Here is a 13,415-nt window from a genome sequence, read left to right as displayed (position 1 = left end):
TTGGTGAACAACAATGGGTGCAAAGGTTTCGAATTGTGTTGTCTCCAAAACACGTTAAGGGGTGGGGAAATCCAGGAAAATTTCGAAAAAAACTGAATGTAAATGTATTCAAATAACTGGTTATGTACTGGCAGATTATGAAAATGAGGCTAACAATTGTCTGCCTTTACAAATGTGTGCTTGTGTGGGTGTGTATGTGCGGACAGATATGTGTGTGTGTGCGAGTGTACACCTGTCCTTCTTTCCCCCTAAGGTAAGTCTTTCCGCTCCCGGGATTGGAATGACTCCTTACCCTCTCCCTTAAAACCCACATCCTTTCGTCTTTCCCTCTCCTTCCCTTTATCCTGAAGAAGCAACCGTCGGTTGCGAAAGCTAGATATTTTGTGTGATTGTTGGTGTGTTTTATTTGTTGTGCCTGTCTACCGGCGCTTTCCCGCTTGGTAAGTCTTGGAATCTTTGTTTTTATATATATATATATATATAAAAGTTGTATTTATATTACATGTGCCCAGTACTTTGCAACCTCGAAGGCGCTTGGAGTGGCTTGCAGGAGATCAATCTTCATGCAGGATGTAGGGCACAAGAGGCATTGGAGCATGTGTCTTGTGGTTTGTTCTTGTCCACAATCACAGGACGTATATTCTGTTATGAAGCCCCATCTCTTCAGGTTGTCTCTGGATACTCTAACTCCTGATCATAATGTGTTTAAAGATTTCCATACCAGCCTGCTCTCATTGTGTCCAGGTGGTAGTTCTTCAGCTTCTGGCGTGTGCAGGTGAGGCGTTTCTGGTGAAATAGTGAGCTCCTCGGATATGACTGTTATTGAAACCAAATAAGACAATGATTTTACTGCACCAGTCCAGACCGCAGGAAGTATTCTTATTTTTGTATTTATATTTTTGTTGGTTCTTTGGGTCAAGGACCTCCAAAAACTGTTTGCCATGTACTTAAATAGTGCTAATTCTCTCTCTCTCTCTTCTTTTGTTTCCTTTATTACGTGGTGTCATATGTTACTTCCAAGTCATAATACAACACATACATGCCATATTAATCAATATAAATCCATCTGATGGAGGTTTAAATCTCTGAAAGACATTGTAGAAATAAATAAATAAATAAATAGTGACTGGTAGCTGTAAATGTGTTTTTTCATTCAAGTGAGATCATTTGCAACTGAAGGTGATTTGCATTTGTTTCCAAAGCTAGAGACTGGTAAACCAACTGTAGATCTGTGGAAAAGAATTTTGAGTGAAATGGAAACTCGTTGCCTGACCCTTCTTTCAATCCTTTATTTTCCACTTTTTCCCTTCCTTGCTCTTCCATTAAGTCTGTTGTTAAGTATAGTGCCTGCTCTAAATGAACTCCTGCAACATTGTACTGTTTGTTTATTTTCTCAAGGGCGTAACTCTACCTTCCATTGATTTTCATTAAGAACGTAGTGGGGCATACTGCAACATTTACTTTTAAAAGACAAAGACACAAAATGTAGTAAGGGCTCATAAAAAACTGGAAACATTAAACTCTCAATAAAAATGCTTCTTACCACACACTCCTGTTTTTGTTTAATAAACACAAGGTGTTGTGCTTATATGCTTAGTATCACTAATATGGCATCTGATGTAATGAAATGAGCAGAAATTCACAATTCAGTTTCAGCTTCAACTACAGAATAATTTGCATCATGTTATGAAGAGATCCCAAAACAATTGCTCAAAAAATTAACAAAATGAAAAAGGCATTTCTTACGGTAGTGGCAATTTGTATCAAGTAGAGTCCTTCGCTGCCAATTATCAAGGTATTAGTAAAAGAGTAACACAGGACTTTGCCTAACACTAATGCACACTTATTTTTAAAAATTCACAAGAGAAATTAGTAAATATGAAATGTTTGTACCTGTCATATTACCTTTTAGGACATCAACTAACAGTGTTCAACAGTCAATCAAAAGTGCAAGTTGGGGGGAAATGGAATAATTACACTAAAAGGATTGAGCGGCCATTCTCTGGAGTGATGGCAGGAATAGTTTTCAATGGCTTGCGCATTCTGGACCTGGCAGCAGAAGGAGATGTGCGCACTACACTACGGGGAGACATGCGGCAGCTCACTGGGGGCCTACATGAACAAATGCGAGAAAATCCACTCCTCCAACGTATGCAGCAGGTTTGTAAAATGCTCTTAAAAATGAATCTGACTGCTGAAATTAATATTATTTAATTTATTAACTTGGTGAAGAATGATGGTATGTCATAATTTTTTATATAAGTATTTATAGCAAAAATACACTAGCATTAACAGATACTCACTAATGTTAACAAAAATCAGAGCTGCCCTAATGTAATTTATACTATGACTAGACACCAGCATCTGGACATCCCGGAGTGATGGATGACCTTGTGTTCTCTGGTGCTGGGTCCGGATGTAATGCTGATGATGAGGATGAGTGCGAGCAAGTGTTTGATCATGGTTCAGGTAGGTATTCAGTTATGTAATTTGTGGCTATGAAAAGAGGAAAATGGATGAACTGTGGAATAACGCAGAACTTGTATTTGAAAAAGAAAACTACAAGAAATCTGTAATGTGCAAGCTATTTGAGACTCACTGCTTTGTGTAATTACTCTTAAGAGAGATATTATGCAAGTTTGTAGTACTCTTTAAAGCTATATTTGCCCACAAAATGAAAAATGAAAGATATAATCAGTTTCCTTACCAAATATTATGCAAAAATTCCAAGAACAAAACAACATGTAAAAGAATACTGTACCTAAAATCTAAATTTATTTTTTGGTTTGCTTCTAGAATGAGTTTCTTGGGCTGTAAATGCATGGGTGGCTCTCTTGCCCACACCCTGAACCCTTCCTCCCCACCACTCTGTTACTATATCAAAAAATACAGTGTGCTTCAGTATTAAAGCTTTGTCTTGTTCAATCATTTCCAATGGACAATACATTTTATGTATGGAAACTCCAGGTTGGAATATCAACAATATTAGAAAAAGGACAGATTTCTAAGCACGGTGAAGATGACCCATTGAGTTGCAGACAGGTACAACGAAAAGACTGTTACACATTATATCTTCTGGCCAAAGCCTTTGTCAACACAAAAATGCACACACATTGATGCAAGCAACCAGACCTCATGTACACATGACCACTACCATCAACAGCTTCGATTGCAATGCAACTGGAGTGGGCCAGGAAAGGGCAGGCATAGCAGGATACAGTTTGGGGGACAGAAGAGCAATGTCTCACGGGTATGAAGGGACTAGATGGCAGCCTGACAAAACTGACATATGCAGTGTCAAGAGGTAGGATGTAGTGGAAAAAATCAGGGAGAGGACAATGTGAGGAGCAGAGAAGGGGAAAGGACAGGGGGGGGGGGGGGGGGGGAGGTGCCACTGCAGAGGGCAGCACACGATGGAGTGAGGGCATGTAAAGGGGGGGGGGGGGGGAGATAATATGGCAGAGGGGATGGAAACTGTCGGATGCAGAGAGCAGGGACAGTAGGTTACCGTATGTTAAGACCAGGATAATTTTTGGAGCAGAGAAGATGTTGCAAGGATAACTCCCATCTGCACAGTTCAGAAAAGCTGGTGGTGGAGGGGAGGATGCTAATGGCCTGGGTTGTGAAGCAGCAATGAAATAAAGCATGTTACGGTCAGAAGCATGTTGTGCCACAGGGTCGTCTACCTTGCTCTTGGCCACAGTTTGGCAGTGGCCATTCATCCTGGTGAATAGCTGGTTCGGTAGTCATATCAGTATAGAAAGCTGTGCAACGATTGCGGCAGAGCTATAGAACATGACTGTTTTCATAGGTGGCCCAGGTTCTGATGGGGTAAGATAAACCCGTGACAGTGCTGGAATAGGAAGGGCTGGGTTTGTGGATTGTGCAAGTCTTCCACCTTGGTTTTCCTCAGGAATATTGTCCCTGTGGCAAAGGGATGGGACTGGCATAGGGGTGGACTAGGGTGATGTGGAGGTTGGGTGGTGACAGGACACCACTTTAGGAGGGGTTGGAAGCATCTTGGGTAGGATGTCCCTCAGTTCAGGGCATGATGATAGACAATCAAAGCCATGACAGAGGATGTGGTTTAGTGATTCCAATCTGAGATGGTACTGGGTGACAAGTGGAGCGCTCCTTTTTAAGTAGATTCTTGAAAGAGGAGGGAGGAAAGGGAGTGCGTGGGGATATGACATGGAAAATTGTTTGCACACTAGAGCCGGGGAATAGTGCATGTCTGTGAAAGCCTTGGTAAGACTTTCAGCATACTGGAAAACGGAGTTCTTGTCACTGCAGATACGCCATCCCCAGGTGGCCTGTCTGTATGTAGGGGTTTTTTGGTTTCAAAAGGATGTGCAACTATCAAAATGCAGGTACTGTGGGTGGTTGGTGCCTTTAATGTGGACAGAGGTGAGTATTGAGCCATCAGAGGTCAGTGTCCAGGAAAGTGGAATGTTGGCCTGAGGAGGACCAGATGAAGCACATGGGATAGATGATGTTGAGGTTGTGAAGGAATGAGGATAGGGTGTTTGTTAGCCCTGAGTTCACATCATGAAGATACCATCAATTAACCTGAATTAGACCAGGGGTGGGGGTTTTGGGAGGCTAGGAAGGTTTCCTCTTATCCTTGTAAGTGGTCTATTAGAGCGAAGTGAGAACTTATCTTCTCATAATACATGATATTTGATCTAATCCCTAAATTGTTTTTACTGGTTGGCAGTAACAAGCAAGTTTATAGCCAAGAACACAAACCTAGTAGGAATAATTCTCAAAACAGAAGACTGATCATCAACTCCTAAAACGGAAACTATAAGCGAATAAATACATAAATATTGAATCTCTAAGTGTAGCACCTTTTAAATTGTGTCATCCTGCTCCAAAGTTTGGAGTGGCTTGTCTCCTCATCCAGCAAACGTGCACACCAACGTTTTTTCTATTCCCCGTAGAAAAATTTGCCATTTCTGTCTCTCTAGGCTATGCTGCAATTAATAAGACATTCCTCATCTGTTTCACTCATTGTGAATATTCTTTTTGAAATTGTTAGAAGCATTTTGGGATAAATGATGAGAGTGATCTCAGTTCTGTTTCATCTAAATATACATGGGATTTACTACTCAAAGTCTCATTGCCAATTACTCAGAACTTTTTATAGCTTATGCTAGTTCTCCTGACTCATTAATATTCATATAATTTGATCATAATTAATTACCATGTGTCATACTAAATCATTACATTCAAAAGAATATCCTTGAAATTGAGTTATTCTACATATAAACAGTTTTGTTCTATGTGAATTTTTATGACACATTTAAACAGCTCCTTCTTTCCATTTTATAGACTGATTTAGTTGCTGTCTTGCAGTATACAGCACTTACTCTGTGATCTTCCTGTATATGGCTGTACCGGTCATGGTTTCTTGTATCAAATCAAAAGTGTACCTAGGTTTTACACAATGTACAATGTTTAATTAGGTATTAATTTCAAAATTAAGCTGTTGATAAAATGGAAACGTAATTCGCTAGAAACCAGCCATCCACAGGAAATAAACTAAGGCAAGTAATACAACAGTAACTCAAGTATCATTAAATACACTCCTGGAAATTGAAAAAAGAACACCGTGAATTCATTGTCCCAGGAAGGGGAAACTTTATTGACACATTCCTGGGGTCAGATACATCACATGATCACACTGACAGAACCACAGGCACATAGACACAGGCAACAGAGCATGCACAATGTCGGCATTAGTACAGTGTATATCCACCTTTCGCAGCAATGCAGGCTGCTATTCTCCCATGGAGACGATCGTAGAAATGCTGGATGTAGTCCTGTGGAACGGCTTGCCATGCCATTTCCACCTGGCGCCTCAGTTGGACCAGCGTTCGTGCTGTACGTGCAGACCGCGTGAGACGACACTTCATCCAGTCCCAAACATGCTCAATGGGGGACAGATCCGGAGATCTTGTTGGCCAGGGTAGTTGACTTACACCTTCTAGAGCACGTTGGGTGGCACGGGATACATGCGGACGTGCATTGTCCTGTTGGAACAGCAAGTTCCCTTGCCGGTCTAGGAATGGTAGAATGATGGGTTCGATGACGGTTTGGATGTACCGTGCACTATTCAGTGTCCCCTCGACGATCACCAGAGGTGTACGGCCAGTGTAGGAGATCGCTCCCCACACCATGATGCCGGGTGTTGGCCCTGTGTGCCTCGGTCCTATGCAGTCCTGATTGTGGCGCTCACCTGCACAGCGCCAAACACGCATACAACCATCATTGGCACCAAGGCAGAAGCGACTCTCATCGCTGAAGATGACATATCTCCATTCGTCCCTCCATTCACGCCTGTCGCGACACCACTGGAGGCGGGCTGCACAATGTTGGGGCGTGAGCGGAAGACGGCCTAACGGTGTGTGGGACCGTAGCCCAGCTTCATGGAGACGGTTGCGAATGGTTCTCGCCGATACCCCAGGAGCAACAGTGTCCCTAATTTGCTGGGAAGTGGCGGTGCGGTCCCCTACGACACTGAGTAGGATCCTACGGTCTTGGCGTGCATCCGTGCGTCGCTGGGGTCCGGTCCCAGGTCGACGGGCACGTGCACCTTCCGCCGACCACTGGCGACAACATCGATGTTCTGTGGAGACCTCACGCCCCACGTTTTGAGCAATTCGGCGGTACGTCCACCCGGCCTCCCGCATGCGCACTATACGCCGTCGCTCAAAGTCCGTCAACTGCACATACGGTTCACGTCCACGCTGTCGTGGCATGCTACCATTGTTAAAGACTGCGATGGAGCTCCATATGCCACGGCAAACTGGCTGACACTGACGGCGGCGGTGCACAAATGCTGCGCAGCAAGCGCCATTCGACGGCCAACACCGCGGTTCCTGGTGTGTCCGCTGTGCCGTGCGTGTGATCATTGCTTGCACAGTCCCCTCGCAGTGTCCGGAGCAAGTATGGTGGGTCTGACACACCGGTGTCAATGTGTTCTTTTTTCCATTTCCAGGAGTGTATTTCTTTTACACTGATAACTTGAAACAATATGAGGTAACATATAAGTTGAAGAAAGATGTAATTGACTACTCTGTATTTACAAGCTACGAGGGAACTGCTCAAGCCACGAAGATGAGCTGGTGCATTGTTCGCAGGAGATGACCTCATCACGCCAGTGTATGTGCCGCCCACCCGACCCCCCACCACCGTGACCCCCAAGTCACAGCAGAATGGCCGAGGACTAGCGACGGGTAAGCCCTGTGACGACGAGGACTGCTTCACCGGCTCGGGGTCAGGTGAGGTGTCCACAGAAGATAATACGTCCACTTCTCATGCTGCGAAAGGTAAAGTTGGACAGTGGACACCTGTACAGCACGGAAAAGTCACAGCCTCTGGCCCTCTAGGGATAGACTGCCACACTGCTAGCTTACACATTCTACAAGAATGTGTGCATCTGCCACTACCTCTTAGTTGATCCACTGGATTATTGCCAACAGTATTGCCTTTGTAAATGCTTAAGTCACACAAGCATTTTCAACGTAATGCAGTATTTTGTTAGCCAGTCGAAAGCTAATATATAGAAAGAAACTTACACATGGGAAAAACATATTAAAAACAAAGATTCCAAGACTTACCAAGTGTGAAAGTGCCGGTAGATAGGCACAATGAATAAAACACAAACACACACACAGAATTTGAGCTTTCGCAACCGGCGGCTGCTTCGTCAGGAAAGAGGGAAGGAAAAGGAAAGATGAAAGGATGTGGGTTTTAAGGGAGAGGGTAAGGAGTCATTCCAATCCCGGGAGTGGAAAGACTTATATCTCTGCCCATACTCTTTGCCTTTAAATATGTCTGCTTGTGTCTGTGTATGTATGGATGGATATATGTGTGTGTGTGTGTGTGTGTGTGTGTGTGTGTGTGTGTGTGTGTGTGTGTGTGTGTGTGTGTGTGTGTGCGCGAGCATATACCTATCCTTTTTTCCCCCTAAGGTAAAGCTCTAAATTCTGTGTGTGTGTTTGTGTGTTTTATTCATTGTGCCTATCTACCGGCACTTTCCCGCTTGGTAAGTCTTGGAATCTTTGTTTTTAATATATTTTTCCCATGTGGAACTTTCTTTATATATATATATATATATATATATATATATATATATATATTAAAAACAAAGATTCCAAGACTTACCAAGCGGGAAAGCGCCGGCAGACAGGCACATGAACAAAACACACAAACACACACACAGAATTACAAGCTTTCGCAACTGGCAGTTGCTTCGTCAGGAAAGAGGGAAGGAGAGGGAAAAATGAAAGGATGTGGGTTTTAAGGGAGAGGGTAAGGAGTCATTCCAATCCCGGGAGCGGAAAGACTTCCCTTAGGGGAAAAAAAGGACAGGTGTACACTCGCACACACACACACATATCCATCCGCACATACATAGACACAAGCAGACATATTTAAAGGCAAAGAGTTAAGGGCAGAGATGTCATTCGAGGCGGAAGTACAGAGGCAAAGAAGTTGTTGAAAGACAGGTGAGGTATGAGCGGCGGCAACTTGAAATTAGCGGAGGTTGAGGCCTGGCGGATATCGAGAAGAGAGGATATACTGAAGGGCGAGTTCCCATCTCCGGAGTTCGGATAGGTTGGTGTTGGTGGGAAGTATCCAGATAACTCGGACGGTGTAACACTGTGCCAAGATGTGCTGGCCGTGCATCAAGGCATGTTTAGCCACAGGGTGATCCTCATTACCAACAAACACTGTCTGCCTGTGTCCATTCATGCGAATGGACAGTTTGTTGCTGGTCATTCCCACATAGAAAGCATCACAGTGCAGGCAGGTCAGTTGGTAAATCACGTGGGTGCTTTCACATGTGGCTCTCCCTTTGATCGTGTACACCTTCCGGGTTACAGGACTGGAGTAGGTGGTGGTGGGAGGGTGCATAGGACAGGTTTTACACCGGGGGCGGTTGCAAGGGTAGGAGCCAGAGGGTAGGGGAGGTGGTTTGGGGATTTCATAGGGATGAACCAAGAGGTTACGAAGGTTAGGTGGACGGCGGAAAGACACTCTTGGTGGAGTGGGGAGGATTTCATGAAGGATGGATCTCATTTCGGGGCAGGATTTTAGGAAGTCGTATCCCTGCTGGAGAGCCACATTCAAGGTCTGATCCAGTCCCGGGAAGTATTCTGTTACAAGTGGGGCACTTTTGGGGTTCTTCTGTGAGAGGTTCTGGGTTTGAGGGGATGAGGAAGTGGCTCTGGTTATCTGCTTCTGTACCAGGTTGGGAGGGTAGTTGCGGGATGCGAAAGCTGTTTTCAGGTTGTTGGTGTAATGGTCGAGGGATTCAGGACTGGAGCAGATTCGTTTGCCACGAAGGCCTAGGCTGTAGGGAAGGGACCGTTTGATATGGAATGGGTGGCAGCTGTCATAATGGAGGTACTGTTGCTTGTTGGTGGGTTTGATGTGGACGGATGTGTGCATCTGGCCATTGGACAGATGGAGGTCAACATCTAGGAAAGTGGCATGGGATTTGGAGTGGGACCAGGTGAATCTGATGGAACCAAAGGAGTTGAGGTTGGGGAGGAAATTCTGGAGTTGTTCTTCACTGTGAGTCCAGATCATGAAGATGTCATCAATAAATCTGTACCAAACTTTGGGTTGGCAGGCTTGGGTAACCAAAAAGGCTTCCTCTAAGCGACCCATAAATAGGTTGGCATACGAGGGGGCCATCCTGGTACCCATGGCTGTTCCCTTTAATTGTTGGTATGTCTGGCCTTCAAAAGTGAAGAAGTTGTGGGTCAGGATGAAGCTGGCTAAGGTGACGAGGAAAGAGGTTTTAGGTAGGGTGGCAGGTGATCGGCGTGAAAGGAAGTGCTCCATTGCAGCGAGGCCCTGGACGTGCGGGATATTTGTGTATAGGGAAGTGGCATCAATGGTTACCAGGATGGTTTCTGGGGGTAACAGACTGGGTACGGATTCCAGGCGTTCGAGAAAGTGGTTGGTGTCTTTGATGAAGGATGGGAGACTGCATGTAATGGGTTGAAGGTGTTGATCTATGTAGGCAGAGATACGTTCTGTGGGGGCTTGGTAACCAGCTACAATGGGGCGGCCAGGATGTTTGGGTTTGTGAATTTTAGGAAGTAGGTAGAAGGTAGGAGTGCGAGGTGACGGTGGGGTGAGGAGTTTGATGGAGTCAGGTGAAAGGTTTTGTAGGGGGCCTAAGGTTCTGAGGATTCCTTGAAGCTCCGCCTGGACATCAGGAATGGGATTACTTCGGCAAACTTTGTATGTAGAGTTGTCTGAAAGCTGACGCAGTCCCTCAGCCACATACTCCCGACGATCAAGTACCACAGTCGTGGAACCCTTGTCAGCCGGAAGAATGATGATGGATCGGTCAGCTTTCAGATCACGGATAGCCTGGGATTCGGCTGTGGTGATGTTGGGAGTAGGATTAAGGTTTTTCAAGAAAGATTGAGAGGCAAGGCTGGAAGTGAGAAATTCCTGGAAGGTTTGGAGAGGGTGATTTTGAGGAAGAGGAGGTGGGTCCCGCTGTGATGGAGGACGGAACTGTTGCAGGCAGGGTTCAATTTGGATAGTGTCTTGGGGAGTTGGATCATTAGGAGTGGGATCAGGATTGTTTTTCTTCGTGGCAAAGTGATATTTCCAGCAGAGACTACGAGTGTAGGACAGTAAATCCTTGACAAGGGCAGTTTGGTTGAACCTGGGAGTGGGGCTGAAGGTGAGGCCTTTGGATAGGACAGAGGTTTCGGATTGGGAGAGGGGTTTGGAGGAAAGGTTAACTACTGAATTGGGGTGTTGTGGTTCCAGATTGTGTTGACTAGAATTTTGAGGTGTTGGGGGGAGTGGAGCTGGAAGTGGGAGATTGAGTAGATGGGAGAGACTGGGTCTGTGTGCAATGAGAGGAGGTTGAGGTTTGTTGGAAAGGTTGTGGAGGGTGAGTGAGTTGCCTTTCCGGAGGTGGGAAACCAGGAGATTGGATAGTTTTTTGAGGTGGAGGGTGGCATGTTGTTCTAATTTGCGGTTGGCCTGTAGGAGGATGCTATGTACAGCCGGTGTGGATGTGGGAGAGGAAAGATTGAGGACTTTGATTTGGGATAGGAGTTGACGGGTGTGTTCATTGGCCGAGTCGATGTATAGGTGAAGGATTAGGCGGGTGAGGGCTATGGATTGTGCTGTTTGGAACTGGTATAAGGACTGATGGAAAGAAGGATTGCAGCCAGAGATGGGAACTTTAAGTTTGAGGCCTTTGGGAGTAATGCCAAATGTCAGACAAGCCTGAGTAAATAAATGGGGCGGCCATCAGTCCTTATACCAGTTCCAAACAGCACAATCCATAGCCCTCACCCGCCTAATCCTTCACCTATACATCGACTCGGCCAATGAACACACCCGTCAACTCCTATCCCAAATCAAAGTCCTCAATCTTTCCTCTCCCACATCCACACCGGCTGTACATAGCATCCTCCTACAGGCCAACCGCAAATTAGAACAACATGCCACCCTCCACCTCAAAAAACTATCCAATCTCCTGGTTTCACACCTCCGGAAAGGCAACTCACTCACCCTCCACAACCTTTCCAACAAACCTCAACCTCCTCTCATTGCACACAGACCCAGTCTCTCCCATCTACTCAATCTCCCACTTCCAGCTCCACTCCCCCCAACACCTCAAAATTCTAGTCAACACAATCTGGAACCACAACACCCCAATTCAGTAGTTAACCTTTCCTCCAAACCCCTCTCCCAATCCGAAACCTCTGTCCTATCCAAAGGCCTCACCTTCAGCCCCACTCCCAGGTTCAACCAAACTGCCCTTGTCAAGGATTTACTGTCCTACACTCGTAGTCTCTGCTGGAAATATCACTTTGCCACGAAGAAAAACAATCCTGATCCCACTCCTAATGATCCAACTCCCCAAGACACTATCCAAATTGAACCCTGCCTGCAACAGTTCCGTCCTCCATCACAGCGGGACCCACCTCCTCTTCCTCAAAATCACCCTCTCCAAACCTTCCAGGAATTTCTCACTTCCAGCCTTGCCTCTCAATCTTTCTTGAAAAACCTTAATCCTACTCCCAACATCACCACAGCCGAATCCCAGGCTATCCGTGATCTGAAAGCTGACCGATCCATCATCATTCTTCCGGCTGACAAGGGTTCCACGACTGTGGTACTTGATCGTCGGGAGTATGTGGCTGAGGGACTGCGTCAGCTTTCAGACAACTCTACATACAAAGTTTGCCGAAGTAATCCCATTCCTGATGTCCAGGCGGAGCTTCAAGGAATCCTCAGAACCTTAGGCCCCCTACAAAACCTTTCACCTGACTCCATCAAACTCCTCACCCCACCGTCACCTCGCACTCCTACCTTCTACCTACTTCCTAAAATTCACAAACCCAAACATCCTGGCCGCCCCATTGTAGCTGGTTACCAAGCCCCCACAGAACGTATCTCTGCCTACATAGATCAACACCTTCAACCCATTACATGCAGTCTCCCATCCTTCATCAAAGACACCAACCACTTTCTCGAACGCCTGGAATCCGTACCCAGTCTGTTACCCCCAGAAACCATCCTGGTAACCATTGATGCCACTTCCCTATACACAAATATCCCGCACGTCCAGGGCCTCGCTGCAATGGAGCACTTCCTTTCACGCCGATCACCTGCCACCCTACCTAAAACCTCTTTCCTCGTCACCTTAGCCAGCTTCATCCTGACCCACAACTTCTTCACTTTTGAAGGCCAGACATACCAACAATTAAAGGGAACAGCCATGGGTACCAGGATGGCCCCCTCGTATGCCAACCTATTTATGGGTCGCTTAGAGGAAGCCTTTTTGGTTACCCAAGCCTGCCAACCCAAAGTTTGGTACAGATTTATTGATGACATCTTCATGATCTGGACTCACAGTGAAGAACAACTCCAGAATTTCCTCTCCAACCTCAACTCCTTTGGTTCCATCAGATTCACCTGGTCCCACTCCAAATCCCGTGCCACTTTCCTAGATGTTGACCTCCATCTGTCCAATGGCCAGATGCACACATCCGTCCACATCAAACCCACCAACAAGCAACAGTACCTCCATTATGACAGCTGCCACCCATTCCATATCAAACGGTCCCTTCCCTACAGCCTAGGCCTTCGTGGCAAACGAATCTGCTCCAGTCCTGAATCCCTCGACCATTACACCAACAACCTGAAAACAGCTTTCGCATCCCGCAACTACCCTCCCAACCTGGTACAGAAGCAGATAACCAGAGCCACTTCCTCATCCCCTCAAACCCAGAACCTCTCACAGAAGAACCCCAAAAGTGCCCCACTTGTAACAGAATACTTCCCGGGACTGGATCAGACCTTGAATGTGGCTCTCCAGCAGGGATACGACTTCCTAAAATCCTGCCCCGAAATGA

General features: G+C 45.9%; 1 protein-coding gene across 7 annotated transcripts in view; it reads left to right on the top strand.

Annotated features, from left to right (window-relative positions):
- Positions 1–13,415, top strand: part of LOC126267963 (neurexin-1a) — a 1,982,806-nt gene that overhangs the window by 1,919,538 nt on the left and 49,853 nt on the right. For 3 of the 7 annotated variants that reach the window (XM_049973298.1, XM_049973297.1, XM_049973301.1), the window contains 3 exons: positions 1,913–2,160; positions 2,355–2,469; positions 7,146–7,334. In XM_049973298.1, coding sequence (XP_049829255.1) covers positions 1,913–2,160; positions 2,355–2,469; positions 7,146–7,334 — 552 coding nt within the window. The remainder of the gene's footprint in view (positions 1–1,912; positions 2,161–2,354; positions 2,470–7,145; positions 7,335–13,415) is intronic. The other 4 variants (XM_049973300.1, XM_049973303.1, XM_049973299.1 and 1 more) reach the window with 2 other exon arrangements.

Source organism: Schistocerca gregaria, chromosome 4 (assembly GCF_023897955.1).
Source record: "Schistocerca gregaria isolate iqSchGreg1 chromosome 4, iqSchGreg1.2, whole genome shotgun sequence".
NCBI classification, from domain to species: Eukaryota; Metazoa; Arthropoda; class Insecta; order Orthoptera; family Acrididae; genus Schistocerca; species Schistocerca gregaria.
The sequence above is the reverse complement of the archived record's forward strand: the minus strand, read 5'-3'. Positions and strand labels throughout refer to the sequence as shown.